Source organism: Acromyrmex echinatior, chromosome 1, assembly GCF_024713525.1.
Source record: "Acromyrmex echinatior isolate Ae372 chromosome 1, ASM2471352v2, whole genome shotgun sequence".
Taxonomy (NCBI): Eukaryota; Metazoa; Arthropoda; class Insecta; order Hymenoptera; family Formicidae; genus Acromyrmex; species Acromyrmex echinatior.
Window position 1 is genome coordinate 15,202,502 of NC_141852.1, and position 21,672 is coordinate 15,224,173.

Sequence of the window (21,672 nt, forward strand, 5' to 3'; positions counted from 1 at the left end):
CAAAGATAGATAAAAAATTCCTTTGTATGAAATTCAACTTTTGATAAGAAACAAATAAAAAAGATTAAAAAATAAAAAGAAATAAATTTAAAAAGTAGATTCAAAAGACAAAAAAGAAGAAAAGAAAATTATATGTAATATCGTTTTAATTAGCAGAGATATTAAAATTGCGTTTTTAGCTTTATGCTTTGCAATCTCTTATACATTAATATCAAATTTGATAATGAGTAACATAAATTGAATAAAATTAGTTCATCATATGCATATGTATTTTAGATTACTGTAATCAATAATAAATCTATAATAGTCAAGCAGGATATATCTAGTCAGGCATATCTAATAATCAGACAGGAAATATTTGTTCCGCATAGCGGAATTTCCTTCTCTATATCTTGCAAAGTCAATAGACATTTTGTGACCGAGATTTAAAACCGCACGTCGCCATTTTCCGGCCGTTATAAATAAACGAAGAAGAAATTTTGTAATGCTCATTATCTAATGATACGCCGTGTTAGAAGCAGTTTATTTGCGCATATTATATGTTAATCATGAAGTTTCTTACAGTAGTGTGTGTTTTAGTGACTACATGGATTTATGCCGAAAGCATGCAATTCATCGACGATGAATTACGTCCGCATGAAGGGGTGGCGATAGGTACTAAAGTTTGTAAAATTTCTTTGAACGATACTAAAATATTTTTTTATATAGAAGCTTCTAAAGTTTATTCCCATCAACAGTGATTGCATCTTATTGATAGTTTCAGGCTTTATACCAATAAAAATTATATTTTAAAAAATGTCTCTTAAATAATATTACATGAAAGAAAGTTTATTTGCCGTAAGCAAAAAATATAAAATACATTTCATTTTATTTACATATATATTTTTGCATAATCAATATTGCAACTGATTAAATTTTATGTAAAAGATTTCTCCTCTATCTTCAATCTCATGTTATCTTTTAATTTTACGATTTATTACAATCTTACATGTGATAATGCATAATTGAAATGGATTCTATTTTTTGTTCTAAAGAATATTGTTTTCCTCATCGATCTTATTTTTTATATATCTTGCATAATATATAAACATGCACTTACTTTTGCGTATAAAATTATTTTTCCTAAAAACAGATTGATAAAATTTATTTTACACCTTTTATATTCTTTTTACGAAAGAAATTATTTTTTATTGTATCTACTTTACAAAATATATAAATTATATATATAAAGTATAAATAAAATTAATATACAATTTTTATATACTAATAATAATGTATAGATATTTTTATTACTTTTAAGAGGAAAAGAAATCTAACAAGATTCTCGGAAATCATTCTCTATTATAGAAATTATTGAACGGATTGATAATCATTGACCTCTTGCTTACTTTACTAATAACTGCTAATAATGTTGCTTATTAGTAATAACTCAAAGAGTTGAATATATAAGAGTGACTTATTTTCTTATTAATTTTTCAAATAATCGGATATAAAGATGGCTGATTTTTTAAATAAATTCTTGCGAATTTCTCAATTATACTTTTAGGATGCGCAGGAAGACGTATGCAATTGAATAATCAGATGAAAGAGGTAATGTGCGTGCCAAGGCACGCTATGATAAAATTAATACCGCAACCGGGCTACACTTTTTATCCGAATTATGCCTCAGTGAAAAGATGCAGCGGTTTCTGTCCGAGGAACAAATCATGCATGCCAGTTCGCAAAAATGTTAGAAAGATCGCAGTAAGAATGGACGGTTATGACTCAAGCGAATGTTATCACGTGTTGCTCGAGGAACACACCAAATGCAAGTAAGATAGTTTTCCATTCTGCTGTTATGTTTCTTCTTCTAGATGCTTAGTATTTGACGATTGATAAAAAAATAAAATAATACAATCGCATAAATAACGTGTACAATCTTATATTTCAATTGTTTATTTTCAAGATAATCGTAATTTCCGAACTGAAACTTTAATTCTTTATTTATAGAGAGACAAATTTCAAGTATATCAAAGCTTTATATTCTTTTCTGTAATTAAATTTTTGGTAATTAGAATTTCCAGCAACTAAAAAAACTAGAGAAGCGGAAGCGTTTTAGACTAAAAATGCAATTCTATATAAAACAAGTCTATTATTAATATTAATTTTGTCTTTCATCGATGAAGAAAGAGAGAAAATATGATTTTTTTAGATGTCAATGTAGCGTGACAGAAAATCATTGCAACATTCATCAGATATATTCAGAAGATAATTGTGCGTGCGAATGCATGAATAAAAGAAAGTGTGATAAAGAACGCCAGATGGTCTGGAATGAAAAATTGTGCAAATGCACTTGCGACAAGGAAGAAGAAATCTGCTCGAGTGGACTCGAATGGGTTCCCTCTCGTTGCGGGTAAAACAATCACGAGGAGAAATTCTTAAAGTTCATTCAGTAGCATAGATCGAAATCATTCTTTCGCTTTTATTCCTTGATAGCAATAATTATTAATAACAAATTAAACAAAGTGACATATTTGCGATTTATGATACTGAAAAACTTGTATGATATGTACGTAATTGATCTTTGAAGCGATATTATATTAGCACGCATAAAAATTGGCACATTATAAAGTACTTTCATGTTTCAGATGCGCCCAAGTGAGATGTATCAATTAGATAAATCTAATACTAATTATATTAGAAATTTATAGGAAAATAACACAATAACAAGAAACCCTATCTTAATAACTCGAAGTATCAACTCAAATCATTCGATAATAATTAAGTCACCATTTTAATTTTTTATTTCGATTTATTTGCCTAATAAAGTTCTTTATATACACATGCATTCTTTTTTAAATATATCAAAATCACTGTTGTAAAATCACATTAACAAATTGAGCAATAAAACATAAGGTCGATACATCGCCTTATAAATAAAATAACATCTTTAATTTAGTGTCGCCGGATATTTTTATCTCTTGATGACATACATTTTTTTAACTTTAATGCATATAAATGAAGGTAAAAAACCAAAGGCTAAATATTTTTACAGTTGTATAGATTTTTTCGCATATAAATATGGACTAACATGGGCAGCACATTTTCTGGTTTTATAAGAATTGTATTTTATAGGAAAAGTCTTGAAATTCTTGAGATTTTCGATCAATTTGAGAAAATTGATCAGGTTGCAGCGTTTACCATAACATTAATATAATCTCCGAAATTATTCCAAGTATGATCCCATAAATTCGGATCGCCTTTACTGTCCCACGGAAGATTTCCGGGCAAAAGTGCGCTACTGTTGAACTTCTTCAGTTCGTCCTGCAGTTTCCTGACGATTGTAGGAAACCTTTGATGTGAAAAAAAGAACAAGTTGATTACGAAGTTCATTTAAAAATTAAAATAAAATAAAATTTCTTAACAAATTATATCGAAATAATATCGTATTCACTCACTGCTTGACAAGATTATTGTCTTCGCAAGGATCCTGATAGATGTTGAAGAGGCATGCTTCCTCCAATGGTTTGCAGATGGGCAAACTGTCATTCCGTAGCGGACACTTGATTAACGCGTTTTCACGCAACATCAAAACAACATCTGTAGTAATGCCTAATCCAACACTGGCGATGGCATGTGCTGTTGTACTGCTAATTACCCCGTCCACGTCATAGACCCATTCCCTACCAGATGGACCGTACCATCCGTCCCATACTCCTTTGTAAGTAGATCCTATAGAAAACCGAGTTGAACTGAATCAATATATACAGGGAAAGAACAGTTTTGCAGAAGTATCCAAAAATTTAGCTACACACAGATTTGAAAATAATTTTGCCGGACTATTTACATACATAATTATGTGGAACGATCAAGCTAGTTAATAAAATGTCAAAACTTTTTGTTGTACTGCTCGTCGTGCTTGAATTTTCTACATAATTTTGGGAGCAAAATTATTTTCTGATCTAGCTAAATTTTTAAGTATTCTAGTAAAATTGTTCTTTCCGTGTATTTGTACATACATATTTATCATTATTCCATATTTATATGTATTCTCAATAAGAAAAAAATATATTAAAACGTTTCTGCAATACAACGTTGCTGCAATATTACTAGGGATTTATATTTTACAATATAGAAAATGAAGAAGAAATATGATATGAGATACGTTTGTTGTCCTCTCATACATCATAGAAGCTTTCAGCAATATTGCTTCAGTTTGTAATGTTATTGTAATATTGTTGGAACGTTGTTGCTGCAATATTGCTGGACTAATCTATATTGTACGAGACGATTCCCAAATTTAGATTGTTATAAAACAAAATATCTTAGTCCTTCTTTTACCCCGAATGAGCTTCCAGTCGCCGACTGTTATAGCAGACACACCGTAAATATCATCAATATTATGAAGAACGTTCGCGCGCGGTGATTCAGTATCTTCACTAAGCGCATTCCACAAATCCATGCCATCGACAGTTAAGTTCGATGAATCACCACCAGCGGCTGTTATAAGCGTCGGCAGCCAATCAGTAATGTGTAACATTTGCCTGCTTACGCGACCAGGTCGCACCAGTCTGGGTGACCATATTAAACCCGTACCTCTGACACCGCCTGCAATAGCAGAATTAAAAAGATTATTCATTTAAGGATATTAAAAATGAAAAATGGTTTTTAAAACGTGAATTTTTAAATTAAATCTTCATAAGATATTCAATAAAGTCCTAATTTCTTGAATAATTCGAGAGTTCTTAAAAATATAAATACACTAATTACAAATGTAATTATAAAAAGTATATATATAGTTGAAAATAATTTCTTTTAAAGATTGCTAATTCAATAAAATTTGTTCGTTAATCAAGTTTTAATTATGTTAAAAAATTTGCTTAATCATCTAATTTCAAATAAAATTACCTTCCCAAAGAGTATTTTTTACTCCTCTCAGTGGCCAATTAGACGCTGCATTCAAATTAAATCCAGCGGCAGGCCCACCATTGTCCGACGAGAAGATGATTATACTATCTCGCAACATGTCTCTTTTACGCAGAGCGTCAACTACTTGGCCCACGGATTGATCTAGTTTGCTTAGCATACCTATAGCAAAATTTTAATATTATCAATCTGTTTCTTTTTAGTACAAATTTTGAGTCTTGTTGTATTTCCTAAAAATTTTATATATATTTTTATATATATTTTCTATTTAATCACAGTCTATTTTATATTAATTCTCATTTCTATCCTTTGAATATTTTTACCTGCAAAACGTCTTCGATTGTAATCAAAGATATTATTGAACTTAGCCACTTCTTCGTCTGGCGCCGGAAGCGGATTATAAGGATTTCCGGAGTGCACGGCCGCGTGGGCCAAGTATAGGAACATCGGTCGACTAGAGTTGTGGTTATCAATTAATCTCACCGCCTCTTTCGTGAAAATATCCGTAGAATATTGACCGTGCAGATCCCATGCCGGTTGCATACCCCGTCTTATGTCCAATCCCCAGTAAGGCTGCATTTTTATCACATTATTACATTAAATGATAAAACTATGCTTTTATTTAATACACAGTCGCTCACATTTTCAACGGCTGTGTGATCGAAATAATCATGATGACCTGTCCAGAAGCCAATATGAGTATCAAATCCCCTGTAAGTGGGAGTATATTCCTTTTTGTAAAATCCTAGATGCCATTTGCCGACAATATGCGTGTTATATCCAAGCTCACGCAAATATTCCGGCAAGAGTTTCTCGCGAAGTGGCAATCCTCTCGGCTCCGCACCTTTGAGAACCTAATTTATTCAAGTCCGAATATTGAACTAAAAATTCTTTTTTATAATATATACCGCTTTTTAACAAACTCGATTAAAAATCTTGCTGATTTTATTAACCTTTTTAAAACGATATTTTGTTTTGTTATTAAAAAAGAAAAAAAATTGTTTTTATTGATTTTGCTAAAAAATGTCTTGAAGAAGCTATCAATGTACATTGATACTAATCTGCACAGGAGAGAGACTTTATCTTGAATTTATTTTATCAAATTTAATTTTAAAATGAACTTTGCAAATATGCAATATTTATCCTGCTAAAAGAATCAAGAAATGTTTTATTTGAAACGTCTCTTAAGAGATTTTTAGAGCGTTAGAAAAACCCTTAGAAATTCCCTTAATATAAATTAGAAAATTGCATGAAAGATGCATTATTCATTCAACGTTATTAATATCGTGATAGAGATGGATTGAACTGAATGCGGTCTTTTGTTAGCTGTGTATGTAGATACGCGCGTATAGGTATAAGTAGTGAAAACGAATGAAGTAGCAACATCTTAGTATGATAATTTCCAATTTAACTATCCGGGTCAACATGCCAAAAGAGAATACAAGTGCACAATACTCTTGTAATCTTTTGCAAATAGAACAACAACGTTTCCACTAATTGATAGTTCTTAATCGTATTTATTCATTGAGTGTAGAAGTCAAAAGAAACTGAACTATCACCATTTTAATAAGCAATTTGTAATATTTTTTTTTAAACCGAGACAAATTTAGACTTTAAGCGAATAAATTTGATCGTATTATAAAGTAAATTTACTTCAGAACTTATAGTTCTCATTTGTGCTCGCGCGAATCTTCTACCTATTTTTAATATATTACATGCATAAACTCTTGATAAAATATGAGAAAGTTGATAAGATGTTGCGAAAACAACACTTACGCCATGCTGCATTCCAGTGTGAATGGGATATTTGCCCGTCATTAGAGCGCTTCTGGACGGTGTACAGATTGGAGTGACGTAATATCTGTCGAGAAGCAACCCAGAGTATGCCAATGCATCGATATTCGGTGTTGGGATCTGACCGGAACCGTGAAAGCCAACGTCGTTCCATCCCTGATGAAATGAAGCTAAATTTAAATGTAACTATAACATTTCTTTTCGATTCTGTTTTATCTTAATTTAATTTTTTTATATTTGTAACTTGTCTATTCTTTGTGATAAATTTACATTAATTTACAACATCTTGTGAAGAAAAAGAGACAATATCCATTATTTTATTTACTCCTCAGTAAACACGCTAATGTTATTTGTCGTCACTTTTATGATGAAATGACGTTTCTAACATTATTTTGATACCAAAATGACAACAAATAACGTCAGCTTTGCTGAATCCTAAATAAACCTGTCCTTATAATATAATACATAATAAAAATGTGGGTATGTACATGTATTTACATGATATAACGTATATATTTATAGAAGTACTGAGAGAAAAAGTTTTGATTAAAAATAAACTAAGAAATCTGATCATATTAATCAGAATTTTAATTATCTCAACTAGAATTTCAATATATTCAATATATTCACGAAAATTCTGATTTGTCCATTTTTAATTAAATTTTCATTACAACGAGACTTTTTCAGAATATATAGAAAGTATCTTTCAAGGACAGGACGAGTTTAACAGAAAGAGATATTGCGGACTAACTTTATGCGTCACTGATGAACTCCTACTAGTTAAATAGTAGTAATACTTTACTTGCATAATGTCGAACCCATTATTGTTCTTTATTTAGTTTTTATTTAATTCTTTAACATTTTTAACATATCTATTTCTACGTCTTCCTAAATATACTTACCGATGCACATAAATGAGTAGTAAACAGAAGTTATCTCGCCTGACAAAATTCTCAATTTGTCAATAAATAAACTCTTAAATTCTCATTTTATTTATATTTATTTTTTATTAATTTATTATCTGAAATATTTTAAAGCCTGGATTTAATTTATCGCAAATCTCAAAAAATAACTTGCCAAATCATCTGCTAGAATGAAGATAATATGTGGTTGCTTCGCCGAAGTTACATGGACTGCGAGCAACAGGATCAGGGACAATGTCCTCTGCACGATTTCCCATGGATGCATTGTTTCTGCTTTTTTTGGATCTTTTTTTGGACCGCGTCGTATGTTTCCCGTGGAACCGGTTCGCGATTCCTCCTTGAAAATGCGAAAATAGATCTAAGACATGCGTGCGGTGACCGACTGCTCGAAACTATCTTCTCCGCTCCAGCTCTGTTTCTTTTCCCGGATGCGAATAGTGGGGAAACCTCCCACCTTGAAGAATCATCTTCGCTCATCTCGCCATTCATTACGATGGATGTGACGGTCTCTTCATCGTTTAACCGGTCATCAATTCTCTCGCGCCGCGTACGTGGTCGCGTTATGTCTGCGAATTAAAACTGTTCAGTATCGCACGATATCGCCGAGTTTCATATTTCTCGTAGATTCCTATCGCAGAACTGATCTCTTGAGATTCCTTGATTTTAAATTCTTTGAATCGAACTTTGAACTGATTGAATATCGTTAATTCAATTTCTCATCGACATATATATTATGTGTAACGCGTTATCCGTAATACAATAAAATATTTACATTTTATTTCATATATTTATTTGTTAAACATTTAATTTTAAAATATTTTTCAATAAGAGTAAAGCAAGTTGGAAAATAACATGAAAATTTATGCTAGAAGAATATTCTACAATTTTGTAGTTTGTACTCCAATAATAATGCTTTTTTATAACATAAAATAACAAAATTATTACACAATGTTTCCATTTATTTTGAAAAGATATTATAACGATCTCCCTTTGTCTGCAAATCAGGAAGCGTTAATATTTAGACACAATAAATTCCAGCGAGAATTGTCATACTGTATTATCTTCTTTTATCAGAGACAGTTAAAAGCGTGTGAAAGCACATACAAATCGGACTTATCATCACGCGATTACTGTGAGAAATAATGGAACGAATATATTAGCGTGAAAAATAAGAAATACATAAAAATATGTAGAAGATATTTATTCACGCAAAAGAAATGTGAATTTTATGACGCAAAATTATATATAATTTATCAAATATTTTTTACATTTCTAAGAAATAATAATTTTATAATTATATATAAGTATATATAATTATATATATAATTTTATTTTTTCGATAATATTAACAGTGACTAAAATTACTTTATTGCTTTAAATAAATTTACGGAAGTAGAATCATATTAGAAAAAATGCAAACTTTTCCATTTAAAAAAAAGAAAGAGATAAAATTAAATTAATTCGTTTACAACAATATAAAATATCTTTTTTTAATGTATAAACGTAATTTGAGTAAGTATACAAAATAAAAGTAAAATAGAATATTATGCGAAAAAGGTATGCAGATTATATGGAGGGGGGGGAGGTTGTACAATGAATACATACTTACATAAACAGTGCGTAACGAAGAGAAGTTAAATATCTTTCAGTCCGTTCAATCGTGTTAAACTCTATTGTCGCGTTAGATTCTATTGTCACTTAACTTTTTTATTACGCCGAGATAATACCGACAGATTCGTTCATCATATATCATGTATGCCAAAGAAGAATGATATTGTTGCAGTTATTGTTTTTTTTGCCATTATAATATCTTATATAACAGGTTGTCAAATTCAATGCTATATTATTTACCTAAATGGACAGAAGAGAGAGAGAGAGAGAGAGAGAGAGAGAGAGAGAGAGAAATATTACGAAAGTAAAAATGTGACATGCGCTTATATAAACATGATCGATCATGCTGATAAAAATAAAAGAAATTTATCTCTTCATAAAATAATATTGTAAAGCAAGTCCAACATTCAATCATTTTCCATCAGAACGGTGACGATTTCACAGTGAAAAAAAAACATGTCGAATATATTTGTCTATGTTTTGCTCTCATTATTAATCGTAAGTGTCTCTTCTCACCGTCTTATTAATAATAACATATTGGCAGAAGAAAAATTTACCTACAAAGATGTAGTCACTGCAATGGTAAGATAAATTTCCAAGAAAGTATCTAAAGTGCTGGTCAAATCTTAGATTATATTCTGAATAAATTATTTATATTATATATTATATAATAAGTAAGTTTCCACTAAATAGATTTTTAAGCGAAAATAAAAAAATTTTAACTACAATAATATTAGGTTGGGGAAAAAGTTTCTTCGTATTTTTTAATTCAAAATTGTATATACAATATCTTCGTCAAAAATAAATGAAATTTCAATTTAAAAAGAGAGTTTTAGCTTGAAATCTCTACTTTCGAAAGATTACTATATTTTTTCAGTTTCCGTGAATTTGATAATTTTTACATCAAAAAAACTGCAAGCTGAAAAAGATAAAAATTTTTCTTTTCACTTTGAGGATCTCTCACGTGTCCAAAAAAAATTTACAAAAATTTTCGATTACCTATCGTGAAAGCTCGAAGCTTTTCCTACAAATCATTTTTTAAAAATATTCCTATGATTTTTTGTTACTGAGATATTCGCGAATTAAGTAAAGGAGCATTCTAACTTTGATTGCTCGTAACTCCGATAAAAAATCACCGCAATTTAAAAAACAGATTCTTAAAGCTAAAACTTTGCTCTAACGAATAATATAATTGTAACGAAAATTTTGCAACAAATGAAAAACTTTTGCAAAAAATTTTTTTTAAATACGAAGAAACTTTTTCCCTGACCTAATATTAGGTATAAACATATATCATTGAAAAAATAATATAAGAAAAATGATCACTATTTGTTATTGAATATGCGTTTATTTAAAGGATTACTTTGTTCAAACCCCAGTAGAGAGCACATGTTAGTTTTATATTATGTTTCCTATTTGTAGAATATTAGATACAACAATAGGTGCTACTTTGAAAGTTTCCGGCCAGCTTAATTGTTTTACAAGAAAAATGAATATAGTATTTAAAATATTTTTGTAATATTTTAATTAATATTTATCATTAACCTAGATAGTAACGTATCTATCTTGTTGCTTGCTAAGTATGCATTGTTAAGTATATCAAGCTACCAGAATTGCAGCAACTGAGTCATTTGCTGGCAACTTGATGCCTTCATAATATGCCAGCAGTTTGCTGACAACTTTAAAATCATCAAAATTTATACTATTATCATCATATTGTCATAATAATATACATCATACAATGCTGTCATATTGCCGACAACACAAGATAACATTGATGCAGCTATCTTGTTGTTAAACTGCTAGCAATACATATATATTGTTGCCTGCATGTTGCTACAATCAGTCGATATATTAAAAATAGTTGAAGACAAATCTATGGCAAGTTGCCAGCATAAGTAATCATAGAGTTGTACGATTTTGCCGAGATATGCTTTGCTATCTGGGAATAGTCATGCCTTTTGCAATAATAACAGTGATACAATAACGAGGCATAAATTTAATTAAACGCTCAATATAATTATCTGAGTCTATTTTTTCGTTGAAACTTATAATAATTTAATTTTATTTAAATTTGTATGTTTGCAAATTTAATGTTTTAATTCTCTCTCAGGTGCTCGATTGAATTCAAAGTCGGAAGTTAAGAAGACTAGTTTTATATAATTAATTACGCGAAAGTAATCATTCTGACTTTAAGACATATTTAGTATCATCGTGCTGAAATATCCAATTTTATAGCATTTTTTTTAAATATACTGAGCAAATAAGTTTTTAAAATATTTTTATACATTATAAGTACCCTTGATTTGTAAAAGTGGACTCCTTCAGCTAGTTCAGTAATTCTTTAAATGAATACATATCCAGTAATAAATAATGTTTTTTATATTATTTTAAAAATAAAACTTTTAAAAATTTTATTATTTCTCACTGATTATATCTCACTGACATTTTGATTTTCACATATAATTATCGGCAGAGTTTTGAATCGCATTTTAAGTTATGTTAGAAACACTTCTAGTTTCTGCAAGATATAACTTTAAAGTTTTCTACTTTTTAAACTTAAAAATGTATCTTAAGTACAACGTAATACATATCTTAAGTACAACATAAGTAGATATATTTGGTTTGATTATCAATTTTAATAACCTTAACCTTAACTAGAAATTCTCCTAGAATATGAATTTGGACACGAGCTACAGTTTTGTATGCACAGTTGTAATTTTAATAAAAATTTGCGAGAGAAAAAAACAAATATTTATTATTTTTTTCTTTTTTCCATTCCGTTTTATCTTTTTCTTTTCTTTCTCTCTCTCTCTCTCTCTCTCTCTCTCTCTCAGGAATTATTAAAACATGGCGGACTAATAAAAAATGACTTTATTTCTTTATGTTCCAACTCTTATTACAGGATTGCCACAAATTTGGAAAATCGGAAAAATCGGGAAAAGTTAGGGGAAAATATAAAAAAAGTTATATCGAAATTTATTCACAATTTCCTTAAACTGCTCCTATTCCAAATAATTGTTATAATTTTTTAAATATTATATCTGACGTTTATAGTCAAATACGTTCAAAACTTGCGCAATTTAAATGATTTTAACAAAATAATTAAAATTTATATTTTATTTAAATTTTTATTTGATCTCTCTTTTTCGTCATAACTGCATTCTTTTTTCCAAAACTATTTTTTGCTGGTTTGAATTTGCATCCAAAATGTTACTATGCTACTAGCTTTTTTTTGCGTTGTTTTTAATGATATAGCTTTTTTATATAATCCTTGAATCTGTTAAAATTTACATATTTTTTATTAGTCATGGAAAATTTTCCATTTTCATCTAGAAAAGTTAGGGAATTTTAAAATTTATTTTTTGTGGCAACCCTGTATCAGAGAATCTCTAATCTTGACAAATGTACGTACAGAGGCGGGAAAAATGCTTTGCTCCACTCTGCATACAATGTGAAGAGAAGTCTTTCATTATACAATTCTAAATGTATCATCAATTCGTTCTTTTTTCTTTCCACGCGAAGCACAATTTATGCTACACAGCCCTTCGTTTATATTGCAAACAAAATTAATATTGCAAAATATCATACATACATACATATGTATAGGCTTTGCCCTTCAGGAAAATAATTCGAAGTGCGTGTGATTTAAAATTCTATAGTTTACAATTACCTATATGTAAAAGTTAAAGTTACGTAAAGAAATCGTATTAATTTCGTAGGTCACAATTCTATACCGATGTCGTCTAGAAGAATCAGAACTAACTTTACTATTAGGTGGAGATTATAACGAATTTCTTAGACAAGCGTTCTTTGTTGGAGTACCAGTAGGTTTAATAGGAGAGAGAAGTCTTCAATTAAACGCCCTGAAAAAGTTCGCTTTAACAAGATATTCCTTCAAGATGTACGTGAGCTACAACTTCATCCATTTTCTTCGGAAATCACACAACTTCGTGTTAGTGGCATCTTCCCAACCCATGTTGCGATCCATTTTGCAGGTGAAAATAATATATTTATGATATATATAAAAAAAAACACTGTTTTTAAATTCTTATAGAAATTTCACACACATCTTTTCGAAATCTGTATACACGGTCTGTCTAAAAAGCTCCACGACTTCTATAAGGAGAGAATTTTTTTTTAGAGTTTACCCTGAAAATATGATAGTCGTGGACAACATCGTATTTGGAAAAATTTTAATGTAAATCTCTTTCATTAATAAAACTATAATAAAGTATAAAATAAGTTTGATTAATTTTACTGAAGTGCATTATAAAAATCTTTAAAATATTGTATTGTATCACAACTACCATATTTTAAAGGTAAATTTTAAAAGAAAATTCTCTCCATATGGAATTTAAAAAATCGAAAAAATTGAAAAAATTTGTTTTATTTTTACATAGTTCTTCTTATAACTCAATATATCGATAATATTCCACTTAGAACTTTTAGGAACATTTTTATAGGCTTTTTTTGAAATCTTTTTAATTTTCGCATTCACATTAGTTTAGATATCCTCTAAATTATCGTAGTATTCTTTTTTCATAACTACTTCAGTTAAGAAAACAAAAAAAAGGCAAACGGAGCTAAATCAAATAATTATGAAAGGTGAAGCACAGGAATTTGTTTTCATGTTAAAAATTGGGTCACAATTCCAGTCGTGTCGCGCAAAAAAAAAAATCTCTTTTCTTCCATTGATTTTTACAAAAGGATTCAATGTATTCCAATGATCAGATCATTGAAAGGAAAGAGATTTTTTTGCTACACGACACGCGCCTACCCATACGGCTCGAATTGTAATCCAATTTTTAACACGAAAACACATTCCTGTATATAAAATATTGTATTAATTCTATATAAGTATTTGACTAATTTAGATTTTCTTGTATGTGTTGGAAGCAAATCTTTCTCTAAAAATTTAACTTTTTTCATAAGAATATTAACCTTACGAAGGGATACCCTTTGAAGAACTGTGATTGAATTATTTTTAATGATCTCTATTGGATAACAAAGAAGTTGCTCCACATAAAATGTAGTACACAAGACAACAATAAAAACAGTAGTTTTTGAGTTTGATTTTTTAGACCTTTGCAATAAAAAAATATAACGAGTAATCTTCAAAAATTAATAAATATCCATTAGAGAATACTCAAAACTTTAAAGACTTTTGAGAATACTTTGGGTCTAAAGTGATTGCTATCAATCGAAGGTTAATCAGCTTTGTTTCTAAATAAAAATAATATAATAGTTTTGTCGTATCATTCATTACAGAGAACAAAAGATTCACCATGGGCGAATCCAGATGGATTTTATATTATAGTTGATAAAGAAACTGAAACACGAGGTTGTATAAACGCTCGTTTATTTCTCTGGACGGCATGGAAATATGACTTGCTCTCTGTTATATTTCCATGCATCGATCCACACGAAGGAATTGTGTATTATACATTTAATCCGTATTCTAACAATACGCCAGCTGATTGGAATGAAGTAAGCCGCATGAAAGGACGAGAGAGTCATCCTTGGATAATGTTGAAAAGAAAATTTGAAAAGGGTAACTTCTTTACGTCTAATGAAACATATTATAAACGAATTAATTTTTGAATCTCCTAATGTAAAAGGAAATTTTATCTTTATTTATATTACTTGAATTTTATTTTAAAAATTCTTTAAAATATTATTATATGTTGTCCTATAACACATTATTAATTACACTTGAGTACTCGTGTTATGAATATATATAAAATAACATAATGATTTGAAATTTTAATTAAACTTAATAAGACTTAAAATTTTACAATATTAGAAAAAAAAATTATAGCATCATAAGATCTAACACATGTTTTCAAATAGATTGAAAAATAAATTTTATTAGAATTAATTAAAAGCTAATAAGCAATAAATGTTCCAAGACAAAAACACTAGTAATATTGTTTGCACTATTCTGCATTTTAAAGCACAAGCCATTTTTAAAGAATTTATACGACAATCATTGCGTTTTCTTTAAACAGATGAGATGTGCAAAAATCTGAATTTCGATAAAACGTTAACTCTGCAAGGCTATAAGATCCGATTGAATGCCGTCGAAATGGAACCGTACATAAAAATCGATTCGAGTTTATCGGATGAAGAGAAATTTCGCGGTGATGATAGCGAAATCATCAAGATATTATTATACAAATTAAAAGCATCTCTGTCAATCAAGATTTATAACGGCAGTATCTATGGACTCGGCGGTATAGGACCGAATGGTACCCTAGAGGGTTTGATGGCTCCTTTGAGCGATGGCAAAATAGACATGGGCATGAATACAAGACGCTTGTTTATATTGTGGAAAGCCAGGTAAGATAATAATAAATGAATTAGAGAGAGATCTGCAAAGGAGAATGTTAAGTTAGGGCCATTTTTCGGCCAAAATAAAAAAGTTCCGAGATGTACAAAAATTATACATCATATTAAACAGTTACTTAAATGAAGTCGAATGATACATCGCTTGATCGCTATCGAGGAAAATGTCAGGAACATGATAGAAATCGTGATCAAAACAAATAAATCTATCATATTTGTACTATTACATTTATTGAAAAAATAAGAAAAAGTAAGACAAGAATTGAGTAATAAGGATTGCATTATTTACAAAAGCTTCTTTCTGAGAAGAGAAATTCTAAGATGTACAATTTGATGTCATAATTGTATAACGCAATAAGATATAATTACTGTATATACTACTGTACTACATTCACTGTAGCATAACTTTGTTATAATCTCTATACGTATACCAAAGGCGTAGGAATAGAATACGCAGGCATATTATTAGACGCTTTTGACTCTTGTGGAATTATTTCATCCCTATTGTTTAAAAAGTAAGAAATGATGGTCGTAAGCATTATGCGTCAATTGGAACGCAACTCTAATAAAACGACATTATGAAAAGTGACATTATTGTTTTTTTTTTAAATACTTTCGGTATGCGTTACTATTGTCCTGAAAAAATGTGTACTATTTATTGAAAAAATTCCATATAATCACTTTTTGATATTTAAATCTCAAAGGCGAATTTTTCTATGATTTTGATGTTCCTCAAGATAAACAATATACCATTCTAATCCGCTTGAATATGATATATGAGTATAACTTGTATATCTCGGAACTTTTTTATTTTGGCCGAAAAATGGCCCTGACTTAACATTTTCCTTTGATTTTTCTTTATCATTTGAAAAAGAAAAGTCAGTTTTTATGAATTCAAATCTAGGATAGAATTCTATTACGTCAAAGTAAGAAAATAGGGTCAAAATTTTTGAAATTTTATAGTTGATAATCGTTCGATGTCATCGTAATATAATATCTCATGATAAATATAAAAAATTAATGTAGAATAATGTTTAATAAATGAATAATATTAAAATATATAATTATAACAAACGTGGTTTATAAATCAAAACTTAACAAAAAGAAGAGCAAAACTACAACACAAGATATTCTTTGTGATATTTAATATAATTACATTAATAAATAATTTAGTTTTTAATTTCCTTTTTGTTTAGCCAACGTAATAAGACTTTATATTTTATAAGATAAATTGTCTGGATTGTGAGTCTTCTTACGTTGGTCAAACAAAAAGGAAATTAAAAACTCGAATTAAAGAACATAATGTTGACATAAGAAGATCCACCTCCAATAGGTCAGTAATTTCACGCCACCAGTTAATGAGATGCATGAATTGGATTGGGATAATGTTAGAATTTTAGACACAGAATCATCAATCAAAAGAAGAATTTCTGAGATGATATATATAAAAAGCCAAGTAGTATTAATAAGCAAAGTGACATTGAAGATTTGCCTGATTTATTTGCCTTTTCTAAAGAAAGATCTCTCTTACACTTAAAAATAATTTTAGAGTAATCTAAACTTTTGACACACATATAAATAGCGGACACATATGAAGATATGGATAAATAATAATACACAATGTCAGGAACAAATTTCCATCTACGTGAGGAAAGTGCTTAAGATTCGTCATTCTGTAAAACAGTTAACGAATTGTTAATCCTTATCAAATTGATTAGAAGATATTAACGATATTATAATTTTTTAAATTAGAATCTGGAGATTCTTGTTCTTTCTACATAATTTGCAATATGATAATTGGCGCTGCAACCACGTTTTACAATGTACTTTTACAAGAGAAAAGAATGTGTTTATATATACTAGATGGGGTGAAAAGTAACCTCCTTGACCGCCAGAATGCGCCACTACTGCAAAAAAGTTTATGGTGCCTTGTAGTCCGTTCATATTTAGGCAGACATGCCAAGTGGCAGTGCGATACTGCCCTTAGTTTTGTTTTGAGAGCTGATTGTTGTTGACGTGTTTGCGAAAACGATTTTCGTTTTCTCATAAAACATTATTTTTTGAGAGGCAAAACGGCGAAGGAAACAAAAGAAAAGTTGGATAAATATTATGTGGCTAATACTCCGTCAGATTACACCGTCAAATATTGGTTTCGAGAGTTTCGTGGTGGCCGCAACTCCACTACCGATGAAGTCCGCAGCGGCAGGCCCTCCGATGCGGTTACCGAGGAAAATACATGAAAAAAATACATGAAATGGTGTTGGCTGACCGGAAAGTGAAGATGCGCGAGCTAGCAGATGCTACAAAGATTAGTACTGAGCGAACACGCCATATTTTGGGCGAGATTCTGCATAAGAAAAAAATTTTTTTCATTCCCAAGGAGGTTACTTTTCACCCCACCTAGTATTTATATTTTTGACCGCTGAATTTAATGTTAGATTTATGTAAATTCTGTATTTTATGGATATTTGTAATTTTACTGAAAATAGATTGTGGCTGAAACGTCTAAATTATTTATTAATATAATTATATATTAAATATCATAAAGAATATCTTGTACTGTGGTTTTATGCTCTTCTTTTTGTTAAGAATAATATTAATATAATAATAATATAGAATAATATTTAATAAATAATAATAATAAATAACATTTATCTTTCAGATACACATATCCCCATACAAGAACAGGTATCTGTGTGATAGCACAACCACGTTCAAAAGTCTCTCAATATACCAAGCTAATAAAGTTTATGTCACCAGAAGTGATAGTAGGAATTGTCATAATGTGTCTGTTGGCTTATGTACTATTTACGAAGAGCGAAGGATACATAAAAGCCGGCTTACAGGTGATAAGACTTGTAATCTGCGTGGGAATTCTACATCCACCAAAAATTAGTTCCACCAGAATTTTTGTATGCATGATATTGATTCTGTTCCTCAACATAAACGCTTTATTTCAAAGCCATCTGTCGGCATTGCTCACCGTGCCGATTTATTACCGCGATATTGACACCATAGAAAATCTTAAGGTAATAATAAAGTTTTATTTTGTGGTCTCACGCCACCGTATGAATGAGATGCATGAATTAGATTGGGATAATATAAGAATTTTAGATAGAGAACAATCTTTAGCGAAAAGAAGAATTTCGGAAATGATACATATAAAAAAACAATCAAGTGGTATCAATAAGCAAAGTGACACGGAAGGTTTGCCTGAGGTTTATTTTCCTCTTCTAAAAAAGGATGTCTCTTTCTGTTAATAAACAATTCTAGAACTTTCTAAAAATTTTGACTCAGATATATAAATAGTGGTAAAATATATGATAGGACAAATAACAACACATAATGTCACGACCAAATTCTAACTGTGTAAAAGAAATATTCGAGATTCATCGTTTGGTTTTTTTGCTGTAAAACAGGTAATGATTCTTTTTCTTTATATTCTGACTAGGAGATTTTAATATATATAATTTCATTTAGAATCAGGAAATTCTTGTTCTACACTTTTCTTGATATGACAATTGACCGTGTAACATTACTGCATGAAGCATCTTCACATACAAAAGAACATGTTTATTTAATTACAACTCTCGACTGTTGAATTTAATGTCAACTAGATGTAACTCTGCGTTTTAAGAATATTATTGAATTACTGAAGATGGCCAGATTGTGGCCGAAACGTTTAATGTTTTAATGAATGTAATAATAATTAAATATCACAAACTATAACTTGTGCTGTGGTTTTTTATGCTCTTATTTTTTATATGTGTTTTATTTTATTGTTCGCTTTTCACATATACGACTACAAATCTAAATATAAATTTATTTTTATTCATGTTGTTTATAATCAACATAAACAAAAACAGAGTCATCTTTTCCTATCTTTTGTAAGGTAGATACGAAGTTCTGTAAAAGAACAGTAAATATCAAATGATCTCTTTAAATAAAAAAGAGAATATTTTGAAGCTAATGGTTTTAATAGGTTCGCTTTTATTTTATTACAATTTTAATTGTTTTAAATTTTATTTAATCCCTTTAACACAATAATAAAAACTATTTTCCTTTTAAAATAAAATTATTAATGCTTGATAGCACGGCATCACTAATTGATAATATGTGTGTATGTAGATATTTATTTATATATTTGATACATACACACACACACACACACACACTATATATATATATATAAAATAAAAATGCAAGATTCAAAGGAATCTTCAGAAATAGTTTTTATTAATGAATACTTTTTTTATTAATGGACTCTCAACACATTTACTAATATAACTGACAAGGTACATCATTTTTTTATTATATATATTATTACATATATTATTTATTATATATATTATTTGTATGTGTCAAGTATTAATTTTTCTTTTGTTCACGGTCACTTTCTAGAATATTACTTTCTTACTATTTTGATTTCCGATATAATTGACTCGCAGTGCACAAAATGAAGAATACGTATTTTAGAATTATAACGAATTTTGTAATCTATATATATATATATATATATATATATATATATATATATATATATATATATATATATTTGTTTTATAGCGATGTTTGAATAAATTTACCGCAACATTGAGAATGACTCGAGCGGAGTCGAAACGTATGTTTTTGTCCTTTGTTATTATTATATGAATTTTATGATCTAAATTAAAGTTCTTTTGCCACTAAAAATATTGGCTCTTCTGCCCTTCTTTTGCCTATATTGTATTATAATACAATTGATACATATATATATAAACATATATGTCAAATATAATACAATATGTTTAATATTTAAATTATATTTATCTTTTTACAGAAATCCGGATACATTATATACGGACCACGTCAATTCAAACTATTATTGAACGATCCTGAACTGGAATCGCGCTACGTGGAGGTCACGTACGAAGAATGCAAGGAATTCGTAGAGAATTCGACGAATGCTGTGTGTTTGGGGGACTGTCACCACCTGTACTACAGAATTAAGGGCCAAGACCTTATTAAATCGAGAATACTGATAGAGTTAACAAAATCGTATGTCACTCGTGAAGATTGGCCATTGTACCAACGGGTGAATGATATTATTCGACACATGATTCAGGCCGGCTTAATCGTAAAATCCAGAGCTGACTCTGTCATGGAAATTAGACGCGAGAGATTTAGGAATAATACGAACAAAAAAGGCTTTAAAGTGATGTTGCTAAAGCAGCTTGCGTTCAGCTTTTATTTTCTCATCGTGGGATATACTTGCGCCACTACAGTCTTCATATTGGAATTGATAATTGGTCAATCGGTTTCTAGACCTAAGAACCAAATAGGAATCAAAAAGAATACCGGAAAGAAACTAAAAACTAGACAAACGACGAAATCCCGAAAATGTTAACTTGGAAAATGATTTTGTGCAGAATTTATTTGAAGTTTTTTTTATAGATTGAATCTTGCGAAAAAAATAGTAAAATGGTATAATGCACACTTCGCGGAATGTTTAACTATTATTAATTATGTAGTGTGATATAACATTTTCTCTTATTGAATCATCGAAACTTGTATGAAGATAAATTTCTTCAACTTGCAAGCGAATTTTATTTTATAATTCTCATATATACATCGAAATTACATCTGATTATCTTCCGCCACTGTATGTATTTATTTAGCACTGTCTAATATCTAGTCCAAGTGAGATCTTCAAAATATGTTTAAAATACAAATTTGTATATAGTATTAATGATATTATATAATACAATATTTATATGAAAGAAGAGAAAATTTATAATATATGAAATAATACATTTAGGAAGGACCTTTCTATTTTATCTAAATATAATGTTTCTAAATGTATTATTTCATATATTATAAATTTTCTCTTCTTTCATATATATATATATATATATATATATATATATATATATATATATATATCATATTTTAGAAAATTGAAATGGAGATATACAATATTATTTTTAATGAATTGATAAAATTTTATTAGTCTATTCTTTCAACATAATATTGCATTGTTACATAACGTGAATATAATTATTAAAATAAAATATACATTCTTTTGTATATTATATATTGATTTCATATATCG

The 21,672-nt window shown here is 29.2% G+C and overlaps 3 protein-coding genes across 6 annotated transcripts; 2 read left to right on the plus strand and 1 right to left on the minus strand.

Moving 5' to 3' along the window:
- The first annotated feature begins 14 nt into the window (after positions 1-14).
- LOC105146956 (uncharacterized) lies at positions 15-2,821 on the plus strand. 2 transcript variants are annotated; one of them, XR_846246.2, is made up of 4 exons: positions 15-654; positions 1,547-1,811; positions 2,192-2,548; positions 2,628-2,821. XR_846246.2 is itself a non-coding variant. In XM_011057631.2 (4 exons), the coding sequence occupies exons 1-4, from the start codon at positions 540-542 to the stop codon at positions 2,653-2,655; spliced, it is 609 nt and encodes a 202-aa protein (XP_011055933.2). In that variant the 5' UTR covers positions 15-539; the 3' UTR covers positions 2,656-2,821. The 2 variants fall into 2 exon arrangements, 1 of the variants encoding a protein (XP_011055933.2); XM_011057631.2 differs by having other exon boundaries at positions 2,192-2,392.
- LOC105146955 (arylsulfatase J) lies at positions 2,772-8,190 on the minus strand. Its single transcript, XM_011057630.2, has 8 exons — positions 7,777-8,190; positions 6,682-6,855; positions 5,547-5,759; positions 5,229-5,478; positions 4,888-5,067; positions 4,321-4,587; positions 3,438-3,711; positions 2,772-3,331 (listed from the first exon to the last, which is right to left on the minus strand). The coding sequence occupies exons 1-8, from the start codon at positions 7,885-7,887 to the stop codon at positions 3,163-3,165; spliced, it is 1,638 nt and encodes a 545-aa protein (XP_011055932.1). The 5' UTR covers positions 7,888-8,190; the 3' UTR covers positions 2,772-3,162.
- Positions 8,191-9,674: 1,484 nt separating this feature from the next.
- LOC105146982 (uncharacterized) lies at positions 9,675-21,366 on the plus strand. Of its 3 annotated transcripts, XM_087413929.1 has the most exons (6): positions 9,675-9,815; positions 12,956-13,231; positions 14,505-14,787; positions 15,245-15,575; positions 18,244-18,610; positions 20,401-21,366. In XM_087413929.1, the coding sequence occupies exons 1-6, from the start codon at positions 9,690-9,692 to the stop codon at positions 20,965-20,967; spliced, it is 1,950 nt and encodes a 649-aa protein (XP_087270055.1). In that variant the 5' UTR covers positions 9,675-9,689; the 3' UTR covers positions 20,968-21,366. The 3 variants fall into 3 exon arrangements, 1 of the variants encoding a protein (XP_087270055.1); XR_015547576.1 differs by lacking the exons at positions 9,675-9,815; positions 12,956-13,231; positions 14,505-14,787; positions 15,245-15,575; positions 18,244-18,610 and adding an exon at positions 18,650-19,000 and having other exon boundaries at positions 20,401-20,473; XR_015547577.1 differs by lacking the exons at positions 9,675-9,815; positions 12,956-13,231; positions 14,505-14,787; ... (1 more) ...; positions 18,244-18,610; positions 20,401-21,366 and adding exons at positions 18,650-19,000; positions 19,062-19,201.
- Positions 21,367-21,672: the final 306 nt, after the last annotated feature.

What these genes read in the sequence shown, in the direction of transcription:
- LOC105146956 (XM_011057631.2), top strand. Translation starts at nt 540, where the DNA reads ATGTTAATCATGAAGTTTCTTACAGTAGTGTGTGTTTTAGTGACTACA. An exon ending in GCATGAAGGGGTGGCGATAG is followed by an intron (nt 655 to 1,546) that starts GTACTAAAGTTT and finishes TTATACTTTTAG; the next exon opens with GATGCGCAGGAAGACGTATG. An exon ending in GAGGAACACACCAAATGCAA is followed by an intron (nt 1,812 to 2,191) that starts GTAAGATAGTTT and finishes TGATTTTTTTAG; the next exon opens with ATGTCAATGTAGCGTGACAG.
- LOC105146955 (XM_011057630.2), bottom strand. Translation starts at nt 7,887, where the DNA reads ATGCATCCATGGGAAATCGTGCAGAGGACATTGTCCCTGATCCTGTTG. An exon ending in AAAAAATACTCTTTGGGAAG is followed by an intron (nt 4,588 to 4,887) that starts GTAATTTTATTT and finishes CTGCTATTGCAG; the next exon opens with GCGGTGTCAGAGGTACGGGT. An exon ending in CGACTGGAAGCTCATTCGGG is followed by an intron (nt 3,712 to 4,320) that starts GTAAAAGAAGGA and finishes GGTTTTCTATAG; the next exon opens with GATCTACTTACAAAGGAGTA.
- LOC105146982 (XM_087413929.1), top strand. Translation starts at nt 9,690, where the DNA reads ATGTCGAATATATTTGTCTATGTTTTGCTCTCATTATTAATCGTAAGT. An exon ending in TGTTGCGATCCATTTTGCAG is followed by an intron (nt 13,232 to 14,504) that starts GTGAAAATAATA and finishes CATTCATTACAG; the next exon opens with AGAACAAAAGATTCACCATG. An exon ending in ACACCATAGAAAATCTTAAG is followed by an intron (nt 18,611 to 20,400) that starts GTAATAATAAAG and finishes ATCTTTTTACAG; the next exon opens with AAATCCGGATACATTATATA.